The following is a 12,950-nucleotide window of genomic DNA, read 5'->3' as shown; positions in this document are numbered from 1 at the left end:
CACACACACACACACACACACACAACACACACACACACACACATATAATGAGGTTACAGAAAGAGGGTCTCTCCAGCTGTCCCTATCGATGACATCATCACCAGGAATCCCTCCACCAGCTGACATCACCATAACCAGGAAGTGTGCGTGACATGTGTGAATCATGTGCTATATTTGAGCTCATAATGACTATTTATCACACACATTTATTTCGCTCTCCCTCATAACAGCAATTCAAACCTAAGCCCTGCTTTCCTTCGCTGCCTGTCAGACATTTTTCTCGTGTGGTATGACAACCTTTGAAAGTGCAGCTGCTGGTTGCCATGTTCCTGTCAGAGCTGCTGCAGATCAGCTGGGCTCTGACGCAGTTTAAATAGTCATTAGTGGTTTTATTTTATCTGCTCATGGACAGCTTTTCTTTTCGCACTCTTTTCTTGCGCAGCCAGCTTTACATTTGTGGGAGTTGCTGTATAGATTAGTGTTGAATGAGCTGCGGTCGTCCTCACATCGCTGGACTACACACACAAACCACTGCTGTCCAATCCGCTCTCACTCCCTGCTTTTTACACAGCTGTGGAACTCAGTTTTTTCTCAATACCTTACTTTTTCTGTCAGTTTCCTTACATGTAACTTTAGAGCACAACTTCTTTGATTTGTAATTCTGTCTGTCCCTTTTTCAGTTTTTTTCCACATTGCTCAGTGTATCAGTCTTTGCACACCCCACAAATCTTGCGGTTTCAGTTTCAATTTGTTTACATGTGCTTATGGTCTGTTTTGCTGAAAGTTAATGGAGATGATCTCATTTCTGTTGAATAGGAAGCTGCAGCCAGAAGACTAACAAGCCTGGATCTGTGTGAATGTCCAAAAACTTAAATAATAATACATTAAAACACATTTAAGTTTGACCAGGAATTTGGCGCTTGGTGCTGTGCAGTTACTCCCTTATCAACGAGATCAAACGGATGTATTATTGGGATTTAGAAGGATTTTAGACATTTTTCATAGAGCTCGGCAAGCTGTTTCCATTCTTTTATGCTTAGCTAAGATAACTAGCTGCTGGCTGTGGCTCAATATTTAGCATGCATCACTGATAACAAATCTCTGCAAGGAAGCAAACAAATGTCAAACGACCCCTCTAATGGATTGAAATCCTGCCTCTCCCTCTGTCTGGTCTGGGGTTTCATGACCCGTGAGTGAGTGTCCCCCTGACACCTCCACCTACAGCTGTCTGAGGCATGTGTTGTTGCAGTGAATAAAACCAGGGGACAGGAAGTGACAACCCTGGAGGAATGCTAGTATAACACTCTGCCTCCAGGGAGAGAGCGATAAAGGAGGGATTTAAATACTTGGCAGAAAGAGGAGGGCAGGTAGGTTTCTATGAATCAGAGCAGAGGACCTAACTGAACTAGGTAAATGAAAAAGGAGACAGCGGAGGAATGTGGGTATTAAAACTCCACCGGACTCCCATTGGGATAACGAGTGGTTTTGGACAAAAATGGTTAGAGAGAACAAATTGTAGTAACCTTTTCTCTAACAAAAGGATTCCCCTACAGAGAATACAAGAGAAAAGTAGAGATGTAGATAATTGGATTTGGGTACAATTCTCTAGAGCGATACGGGAGAAGGAAAGAAAACCCATCACCATAAGAGTAAAGATATGAAATGGGAAGGAAACGAACTGTATGTGGTTGTGATATTTATCTTAAAGGTCCCATGTCATGGCCATTCCCACTGATCATAATTCCATTGTTGAGGTCTACTAGAATAGATTTATATTGTGCAATTTTCCAAACTCACTTTGGTTTCTCACACAGCATCTCTGTAAACTACGTGTATTCACTGAATTTCACTCTGCCTTTAACGGCTCGTTGTTGCTCCAATAGCTCCAGCCCCCACCCTCCCTGTGAGCACAGTGTGCTCTGATTGGTCGGGACGTCGTGAATCGCGCTGAGCTCCGTGGAGGTGTTGTTTCCTTGTTTAGCGATACACAGCCAAAGTCACAGCCGAAGTAAAAAACTAAGTGTGGCTTGATATTGAGTAAGAAAAAGGTTGATAAACGCTGTGAGAATGGGTCTGCAGAGAGAATTTCTCCGCAATCCAACTGTCTGTTATCAGCCTGCAGCCAGGGAGGAGAGATCAGCAGAGCTGCTTGCACTGAGTGTGTGTGTGAGGAACTCCGTGGATTGGACAATTTGGACCAATCAGCGGGGGCTTAACATAACGGCTCCACGGATTGGTCCATTTCGTTCCGGGTACGGTTGACATCATGCGTACCCGGAAGAATCAAATGGACAGTGAAGTATCTCCAAAGAGGCGTTTTGGGAGCGTATTTTCTGTTAAGAGTTTTACTCGCTACAGGGTGTACATTGAGGGTTTTGACTCTGCAGGACCGTTTACATGCAGAAAAACCTTCATAACACACAAGCGGACGTGTAATAACCGGAAAGCATGACATGGGACCTTTAAAAGCATGATAATACAAACAGATAGTGTAGGGAAACAGGAAACCAGTCATAGGCCAAACTCCAGATTTCCTTCTATTTTCTGCCTTTTAATCTACATTCCTGCAGGCTTATGTAAGCAGTAAAGTGTGTCAGTATTGTGTGTGTGAGTAGCTGCTAGCGTGTCAATGCTAATACACGGTTTTAGACAAATTTAGCCTAGTGGTGTGTACTCGGCGTCACTACTTGAGTGTAGCTTTTATTATATCAGCTCAGCTTCATTTACTGCACTAAGGAAGGGGGTTAAGATTGCCACACACACCACACACACACACACACACACACACACACACACACACACACACACACACACACACACACGGTTTTGAGCATCTGCGTCATCTGGTGCTTGTAATTGCTATGAGCTTTGTTACAGCGCTTTCTCTAACGGTTTACAGCTCACAATTACCGCTTTAACAGTCTCTGCCGTCTAATCACTCATTTTAATTTAGTTCTTATTTTTAAAGAAAAACGTTCCTTCAATCAGCAGGCAGTGTGTATAAAAATGTTTCCTAGTGTCTGCTGTATACTGCTCTTAAAGGTGATAGGTACGAATGGAGAAACCAGCTCGAGTGCGCTAGAATTTGAAAGTACGCAGCCGAAATCTGCCCTTCCTTCAGACTTCCTTACAGAGCCCCTCCTCCAACACACCACGAACGCGCACATGACCAATGAGGGCACGAGATAAGTTTGTGCACAGACAGGCAGGTAGGCTATCCAGTTTCTTTAGCCGGGCCGGCTCAGATGATTGGTCGTGCTTTTTTACAGCGCCACGGCTTCACAGATTAAATTTTTTTTAAATACTTATTGTCAAAGCATTTAATGTATTCATTGCTATCGGGATGTTAAGAGCATTCCATGGGGGAAAAAAAAGTGTTTCTGAAGTGAATTACCTACCCCACTCTAAATGGCTAAGTGGATAAGTGGCTCTAAATGATCCCCTTATTTAGATTAGAATTAAGGCTCTGCTATGCTGCACACGCTAGCGGATTTGGGATCTGGTGAGACTTTAGATTGGTGGGTAGCTCCACTCTCTTTTGATAATTGTGTTGCCTTTTTTATCTTCTTGCAGTCATGTATATATCATGTACACATGCCGTATGTGTGCTAATGAGTTTTAACCTCTGACTTCAATTGAATCTCTTATTTTTCTTGTTATTTTTGAAATTGTTAAAGCACTTTGAGCTGCATCACGTGTATAAAAATGTCTTTCCAATAAAGCTTTATTCTTTTTTCATTCTTTAAAAACCTTTTATTATTATCTTTTATATTCTTTTTGTTATACTTTATTTTGAATTGTTCTTTTAGTAACAATAAAGCAAAGACAAACACAATATACAGTAAAGTACAGTAGGTACCCGAAACCTTTACATGGCGTACAAGAAAGAAAAAAGCTGGGTATTATATAAACAAAAGGGCCAAGGGTAACCCACTATCTTTTATATTATTATTTCTTTATTTGATATATGTATTATTATGATCATTTCACTAGTCTGTCCATTGTTCCAATATTTGATTTCCTTGACGGGCCCCTCTCAGTTACGGTTCCCCTGGCGTTGAGTTCACGGGACTCCACAGTGATACCACAGCTGTCACACAGATCCACTTCCTGCCTGGACAGGTGAGCTCTCATTTCCCTGCTTTGTGATCAGAGTAGTGGCCTAAAGTTGTATGAATTTAACATTTACCGTGGCCGTGTGACAGGGCCGCCTGCTGTCACTGCTGACGACAACACGATCCACCTGTGGGAGCTGGTGGGCGGCGCCCCGAGAGAAGTGGGCGGGGTTAAGAAAGAAGGGCGTGATCATTCTCCAGGAAGTAGACAGCTACAGCCTCCCAGGAAGACCAGGCATCGAGAGCTGCAGGTAGATAACATGGCTTAAAAACGTTATTTTTACCACTGTTTTTTTTTTTGTAATTACATTGTTATTGGCATTTAGTGTCAAACATTGTCACAGCATATTGTACATTGCATTTTTACATGAATGACATACATCTGTTCATAGTTATTTTCAGCTATGAAACATGATGAGACAAAAAAACAGATGAGAAAGAGATGCATGTAATAAAACAAAAGTGAACAATTAGGGAGTAGTCATTCTTTACAGCAGAGTTATGAATCTGTCAAAACAAAATCAGGCCTATAGGGTATTACCTAGTTAGTCCACTTCCAGAGGGAATTTAACAATGTTTTAATTTGACTTCTGCACTTCTTGAAGAAATATACTTGCAATGTTGATCAAATTTACTGATCTTCTCTCTCTTTATAAAGTTTTCTGTTTCATTTGTTTTGTGTCTTCTGTTAGGCACCCTTGAATTTGTGTGTGAAATCTGCTAAACTAACCTTAACATTGTTAGAGGAACATTACATATGCTGCATTGTTGGAGGAGCTCAGGTCAGAAGAATCTCATTGCCATTCCTACACTGTAGCTTTGTGCATATGACGATAAAACCTTTGAATCAGATTGCACTTAAAGCAATGTGGGTCATTTCATCATTGAATATATTCTTTAATAATTGGGTGGCTTAAATCTGGAGCCTCCCTCTTCTCATCCCTCTTCCTCCTCCTCTTCCTCTCCTCAGTGCCACCCGGGTGACTGTCCTCCTCTTGCTGAGGTCATGTGACCTGCTGTGCATTGGCACAGAGGGAGGGGGCGTCTACTTCCTGGAGTTGCCCTGCCTGTCACTGAAGGACAACCTCACGCTGCCACAGGACCAGGTCACCCAGAGGTGAGACTGTCCCGTAAATGACTTCAAAGAAAACTGACAGAAAATAAATAAATAAGAGGAATAAGATCAAATATGGAGCCTAGTAAAGATGGACCCTAGCCCGGCAAGTTTATTTATTCAACACTTTTCAACACAAGTCAATTCAAAGTGCTTTTACAAGAGCATAAAACACATTAGAAACATTAAAAAGCAAAGATAATAAAACATGAATATCACAGGTTCATGAATAAAAGTTACAGTGCAGTGTAAGATGTGAATAGTTCAATTAAAAGTAGCGGAAAGTCTTCAGCCTGGATTTAAAAGCAGTAAGAGTTGCAGCGGACCTGCAGGTTTCTGGTATTGTTCCAGATATTTGATAACACCCCTAACCAAATTCTCATATTCCTCTACCCCCAGTCTTCCCGTGAAACTATAGTTCTATGTTAAAGTCTAATGCAGTTGTTTTCAGAGTGGCAAATCAGGTGCATATGTTTTGTAAAGTTGATCATAGCATATGTTATAATATTCCAGCTCTTCTTAACATTGCATCTACACATTTAAGTCTTTAATGTAGTTTCTCCCTTTCTCTGCCTATAAGTCTCTTCTTGACTCATTCCCTCCTTCCTCTCTGTCCCTGTCACAGTATGTCTCCCTGTAAACATTTAGCACTCCAGTTTCCTCCGCTCACAGCTCCAGCTGAGCAGGTCGGACACACACACAAATAAATATCCCCCTTGACCCCAGCGGCAGCAGGCAGGTCGGGGTCATGCGGTTCATGGACCATGAGAACGGCTTCATGTCCTGAACGCTGCTCAGAGAGGAGAGGAAAGGGAGCACATACTGAAATACTCCAAAATGAAATCTTCTGAAATTCAAGTCAGAATCAGGGTTATAGCTAAGTAGTAGTTTACACGTACAAGGAATGTTGGTGTATGATGGTGCATATATAAACAAAGTAGAAAGGCATTGAGTTGTAAAAAAAAGAGCACATTTAGAAATGTTATTCTAGAAATATAAAAAAAAAACGTTTTCAAAATTCAAAGAAAATAAATGACAAGACATAGAATTACACCAAAAATTTCCAAAAATACAACAAGAATATGAATATATTATTTGTTTAAGAATAGGTGAAAAGCATTGTGGCTTGCAGAAACGGACGAAACATTGGTATTTCCACAGACTTAAGAAAAAAAAATGTGTTTCTGTTATTTTGTCCAGCCCCTCCACATTCTGCAGTGTTGTGTGAACTAGTGTGCAGCCATGTATGAGAGTCAGCAGTGAAGCAGAGCAAGCCACTTCCGATGCATCCTTATCAAGTTAATATGCACAGAACTGCATTATCTAAAACAATCCGTATGCAACAAACATGCCCCGTTGCAGTGCTTGTTTTAAATGGTAAATAGACGCCATTTATATAGCAATTTTCTAGTCTTTACTACCCCTCAAAACCCTTTTCACATATCAGTAAAGTACATAAGCTGCCATACCAAGTGCAGAATGCTCAAGGTACACAACGAAAACAAAGCGGTTTGATCGTTCTTCCTCTCTGCATTCCTGTGTAGCTTCACAGAGCCGCTGTCTCTCTCTTTCTGCTGACTGACCGGCCAAACCCCTCATTAACCGGCTTGTTTAGGGTAGTGGGCAGAACTGAGGCCTAACGAGGGCCCTGATAAGGGGGGGGGGGGTGTGGCGGGTGGGGGGTGTGTGTGTGTGTGTGTGTGTGCAAAGGAGGGGAGGTTTTAGACACAGATGCTTTGTAACGGCTGCCAAAACACGGTGTTCCGGTTGGGGAAGTGTTTCAGCTGAATCTATAACACACACACACACACACACACACACACACACACACACACACACACACACACACACACACACACACACACACACACACACACACACACACACACACACACACACACACACACACACACACACACACACACACACACACACACACACAGTAGCAGGATGCTGGATTCCCTAAAAATACTCGTGGACGGAGAGACGGAGACAATGGAATGCTTTGTTGGGAATGTTTCTGCCTCTGTGCTTCCGGAGAGGATCTTCCTCAGCGGCGAGCGCTACCACAAAGCAGTCAGAAGTGTGTGTGTGTGTGTGTGTGTGTGTGTGTGTGTGTGTGTGTGTGTGTGTGTGTGTGTGTGTGTGTGTGTGTGTGTGTGTGTGTGTGTGTGTGTGTGTGTGTGTGTGTGTGTGTGTGTGTGTGTGTGTGTGTGTGTGTGTGTGTGTGTGTGTGTGTGTGTGTGTGTGTGTGTGTGTGTGTGTGTGTGTGTGTGTGTGTGTGTGTGTGTGTGTGTGTGTGTGTGTGTGTGTGTGTGTGTGTGTGTGTCATGCAAGCTGACCATCTCTTCTGTGATGGTTCTGCTGCAGAGAGAAAGCTGCATTGCCGTCTTTTCTTTCGCACTTTGTCTGTTTGTTTACTTTTTGACTTTCCCTCTCTGATGCTTCCTCTCCTCTCTTCTCTGATGTTTCCTCTCCTCTCTTCTCCCTCTCCTCTCTTCTCCCCATCCTTCACCGGGGGAATCCTCCTGACATCTCGAGGGTGTGTCCTGCTCTACATTCCTCCGCTGCCTCAGAGGAATGTCTAGTTCACAAACTTCCAGCAGCTTGATGTTGATTTCACTGTTTTTTTTGTTGTTGTTGCTGAGACAGCTGCCTGTGGTGGAGTTTATACAGATGGTTTGAGCTTGATGTTGATTCGATTCAACATACATCTGAACACTTCAGGAGTTCTGCTTTGGGTTGTTTTTGTGCAAATGAAAAACTGCTTTGACATATATGATGCCGTCCATTCCCTGTGTTCTACTTGCCAACCGGATGGATGATCAATATGCACAGATCTGATCTCCACTCCTCTCATGATGTATCCATGTTACAGTCCCAAACATGCATTAAAGGGGAAAGGCAAATTACCTTCATTGAATCTTACTTTAATAGTTTATTTAAAAAAATAATCTAGGCTTAAAGGTCCTCTTTCTCAAATGTGTTCACATGATGAAAGGTTGATGTTGAGTGAATAGATAGATACGTAGGTAGGTAGGTAGGTAGGTAGGTAGGTAGGTAGGTAGGTAGGTAGGTAGGTAGGTAGATAGATAGATAGATAGATAGATAGGTAGATATATAGGTAGGTAGATAGATATATAGGTAGGTAGGTAGGTAGATAGGTAGGTCGGTAGGTAGGTAGATAGGTAGATAGATATATAGGTAGGTAGGTAGGTAGGTAGATATATAGGTATGTAGATAGATAGATAGATATATAGGTAGGTAGGTAGGTAGATATGTAGGTAGGTAGGTAGATATATAGGTAGGTCGTTAGGTAGGTAGATAGATAGATATATGGGTAGGTAGGTAGGTAGATAGATAGGTAGGTAGGTAGGTAGGTCGGTAGGTAGATAGATAGATAGATAGATAGATATATAGGTAGATAGATAGATAGGTAGGTAGGTAGGTAGGTAGGTAGGTCGGTAGGTAGATAGATAGATATATAGGTAGATAGATAGATATATAGGTAGGTAGGTAGGTAGGTAGGTAGATAGATATATAGGTAGGTAGATAGATAGATAGATAGGTAGATAGGTAGGTAGGTAGGTAGGTAGGTAGATAGATAGATAGATATATAGGTAGGTAGATAGATAGGTACTTTATTGATCACAATTTGGGACATTTTTGAAATACAAATGCCCTAAGATTTGTGTTGTAGCGAATTTTTCATATTTTAGCCTTTGACATGCACAAAAACCTATATAAGACACTACAGAAAAGGGAGCAAAAGGATAATGGGACCTCTTTAAGACATATAGAAATAAGGAAGTATAATGGTGCATTAAAACAAACCTGTAGACATGTTTAATCAACAACATATGCGATGATGGTTTTGTTTTCCCAGCCTGCCAGATGATTACAGATGTGGAAAGTCCTTGGGGCCGGTGGAGTCTCTTCAGGAACATCCCCAACAGCCAGGGAAGATTCTGATTGGCTACAGCCGCGGCCTGGTGGTCCTCTGGGATCTGAGCACCCGGCACACCGAGCAGCTCTTCCTGGGCAAACAGGTACCTGCCTTACAGAACGGAGCATCGTGCACACTGTGTTACCTTTTTACAGACTCTGTTCCTTAACTTATCTTCAGGATGTTCCAATGAAGAACTTTAAGAATGTTTTTTATGTTGTGTTAAAGTTTACTGAAACAGGCCAGAAATGTGTTGCAAAGCATTAACAGTAATGAAAAAACTCTTTAAATAGGTGTTCCAGCTGGAGCTGCAACAACTAACTAACCAATAGTTAATCGACAGGGAAGGAAAGTAATATATAACAGAAAATGCTGTTTTCAGTCTCTGCTTTTCCTAGTTTTATATCATATTTAAAGGTCCCATGTCACGGCCATTTCTACTGATCATAATTCCCTTGTTGAGGTCTACTAGAATAGATTTATGTTGTGCAATTTTCCAAACTCACATTGGTTTCTCATACAGCATCTCTGTATAGCATGTGTATTCACTCTCTGTCCTAAACGGCTTGTTGGAGCTCCTGCCCCCCCCTCCCTGTGAGCCCAGTGGCCGTCTGTGAGACAGCGAGACACAGCTAAGCCCAGCCCGAAACACACACACACACCTTCAGCCTGGCTGGGAGTTTGTGTGTGTGCCCAGGCTGAGTTCTGCGGTGTCTCGCTGTCTCGCAGACCCCAAACCAGTGAGCCAGCTCACAGTGTCCCGCTCCTCGCAGCAGCGAGCCTTGCAACGTCCTGCCGAGTGTGTGTGTGTGAGGAAGTCCGCGGATTGGTCCAAACGTTACGTCACTATACCCAAGAAGTAAACAAATGGAAAAAGAGAAATGTCCAACGAGGCGTTCTGGGGCAGCACAGACAGGTCTTTTCTGTGTTAGAGTTTTACTCCCTACACGGTGTACTTTGAGGGTTTGTGACTCTGCAGACCGTTTACATGCAGAAAAACCTCCATAACACACAAGGGGACGGGTAATAACCAGAAAAGCATGACATGGGACCTTTAAGTGGATATAATGAGTTGCACTTTCAAAAACAGACATTAAAAGACACCACATACATGTAGGGCTTTCAGTGACTGGATCGACATTTAAGACTATTTTCTTACATTTTAGAGTCCAAACAATTCATCAATTAATCTAGAAATAATCATTGGATTCATTGATAAAGAAAACAATCGCCAGTCCCAGCCGCACTTGTCAGTTAGCTAGTTCTATGCTTTTATGGCAAGGAATATTTGAGCTGCTCTCTGAGGCACTTGACTCTTTGACGTTACTATCTATAACGTGTATTTGACTGCCAAGCAACCTTTTGTGTGTGTGTGTGTGTGTGTGTGTGTGTGTGTGTGTGTGTGTGTGTGTGTGTGTGTGTGTGTGTGTGTGTGTGTGTGTGTGTGTGTGTGTGTGTGTGTGTGTGTGTGTGTGTGTGTGTGTGTGTGTGTGTGTGTGTGTGTGTGTGTGTGTGTGTGTGTGTGTGTGTGTGTGTGTGTGTGTGTGTGTGTGTGTGTGTGTGTGTGTGTGTGTGTGTGTGTGTGTGTGTGTGTGTGTGTGTGTGTGTGTGTGTGACCCTGCAGCAGCTGGAGAGTCTGGTGTGGGAACGCTCTGGAAACCTATTTGTCAGTTCCCATAACGATGGCGGCTACTCCGTGTGGCCTGTTACTAACGGCAACACCTGCCATCAGCAGCCAGTGTCCTCCAACGTCCCATATGGTGAGAAATGCATACATCACACACACACCTAAACACACACAACATATTCTTACTATAGCTAGTGTCTCTTGTTTGAACACTTTGTCGTCCAGGTCCAGTGGAGGTCATGTTCTCGTCCACAAAGCCTCCAATAACTGCCGATGAGTGCGGACACATCGTGACTCGTAGTGACTCGTTACAGAATTAGAGTCAGGGTTAGGTCAGGTTCATTGTGGAAGTGACACTTTTCAAATCTTATAATGCCTCTCTTTCGCCCTCTCTCTGACCTAAAGGCTTTCTGGATGGAAATCAAATTCGTATTGCCTTTTACTTTGGTAAATGACAGGACGTTTCTTACTACCTTGCTATATATTTATAACATCAGTTACATTGGCAACAAACTAAAATACTAAATAAAATAAAATAAATCAACAGGCGACGCACTAATAAAGGCATAACGAGGAAGAATATCCATACAACATAAGATAACATTAATAACTATCAGGTGACACTTTCTTTTTCGTGTGTTTTTTATTAATTTTAATCCAACAAATGTCGCTGTGATGTTTTGGTTGTTACTTTATTGTGCATGATTTCTGTCACAGGTCCATTTCCGTGTAAGGCCATCAACAAGATCCTGTGGAGAACGACACAGACGGGGTGAGTGTGTGACCGCTGAAATCAGACTGAAATTATGAATCAGTGTGTCAGTAAAACTTGATTCCTGTTTTTTGTTCCGTTATGTATCATGTTTGTAAATCTTTTTTTTAAATTTGTCTACTTTTAATGATTTTTCTGTTATTTATTATTGTTTTTCTTTTATATTACTACATAAACATATTTTCAAGTGGATTTTATGTCTCCTCAATCCAGTTTGTGTCTCCTGCACACAGAAGAATATTTGTTATAGTTCACCTTAGGCAAGAAACAAAGATTCCTAGATTGCCTCATAATTAACTTCCTATATTTGTGAATCAAAACCTAAAATAAAAAGCCTTGTAAGGAAAATGTAGTTTGGTCATTTTCAAAATGTCAAGTGTACAATACTTTTTTTTGGGATAATAACACCTTATTATATCGTAACACTCTCTCAATGTTGTTCTAATTTCCCTGAATTAAATAACATGTCTGTCTCGCTGCAGCTCTCCATTGTTGTTGTACAGCGGAGGGATGCCCAGAGCGAGCTATGGAGACCGCCACTGTCTCACCATCCAACGAGACAAAGAGCACGTCACTCTGGACTTCACATCGCGGGTCATCGACTTCTTCACTGTCCATAACGTAGAGCAAGAGAAAGGTCAGCGGCGGACCATCACTAATGCTCTGACTAATGATTTCCTTCCCCTTTTTCATTCATGATTTCCCTTTTTCCGTCTTTCAGCGGAATTATGTCTCACCGCCACGTATCAAACGTCCAGAACAGGCGTGTCCAAAACTTTTTTTCACTGGGCCACTCACTAGAGGTATATCGCCTCATAAGTTCAGTTATAAGTTAGCAAAATCAATCAAATGTAGGTAACTCATGCTCGTGAGTGTTGGCAGCTTACCCCTTAACAGTAGCTTCAGGTTGATTATAATAAGGAGAAATAAAAAGGGTTTATTTCAAGCTTGTTATGTAAAAAGGTCATTGGGCTTTTTTCTTATCAACCAAGATATGTTAGAAAATGTTTCCAACTTTAATTGAAATCAGCCCTGGACTCTGACCCAGCCCAGCCCACACAAATCACAAAATGGTAGAGCACGCTCGTGAACTGTCAACGGGGGTGGGGGTGGGGAGCCGCAGCCGCAACTTAAATGATGCCGTTTAAATAAATAAAGGGCGGTGCTGGCCGTCAGCGAACCGAGCCGGCCTTCTACGGCCCGCTGACGACCGGCCGTTCTGTGATTCTCCAGAACACACAGAAGGCCAGTCCGCCCCTGGCCATATTCCATTATACTTTTTGATTTGGCTGAGGGTCGATTCAAAATGATCCGTGGGCCGCATTTGGCCCCCGGGCCGTAGTTTGGACACCCCTGGTCTAAAATAATCAAAATGT

General features: G+C 42.3%; 1 protein-coding gene across 1 annotated transcript in view; it reads left to right on the top strand.

Annotated features, from left to right (window-relative positions):
* Positions 1-12,950, top strand: part of llgl1 (LLGL scribble cell polarity complex component 1) — a 49,198-nt gene that overhangs the window by 16,833 nt on the left and 19,415 nt on the right. The window contains 10 exon segments of the mRNA XM_079644406.1: positions 4,041-4,122; positions 4,206-4,221; positions 4,224-4,297; positions 4,299-4,366; positions 5,086-5,232; positions 9,116-9,278; positions 10,800-10,935; positions 11,208-11,249; positions 11,520-11,574; positions 12,057-12,211. Coding sequence (XP_079500532.1) covers positions 4,041-4,122; positions 4,206-4,221; positions 4,224-4,297; positions 4,299-4,366; positions 5,086-5,232; positions 9,116-9,278; positions 10,800-10,935; positions 11,208-11,249; positions 11,520-11,574; positions 12,057-12,211 — 938 coding nt within the window.

The sequence above is a fragment of the Notothenia rossii genome (assembly GCF_949606895.1).
Source record: "Notothenia rossii genome assembly, chromosome: 8".
Classification (NCBI taxonomy): Eukaryota; Metazoa; Chordata; class Actinopteri; order Perciformes; family Nototheniidae; genus Notothenia; species Notothenia rossii.
Note: the sequence above shows the minus strand (reverse complement) of the source record. Positions and strands in the feature narration are given on the sequence as shown.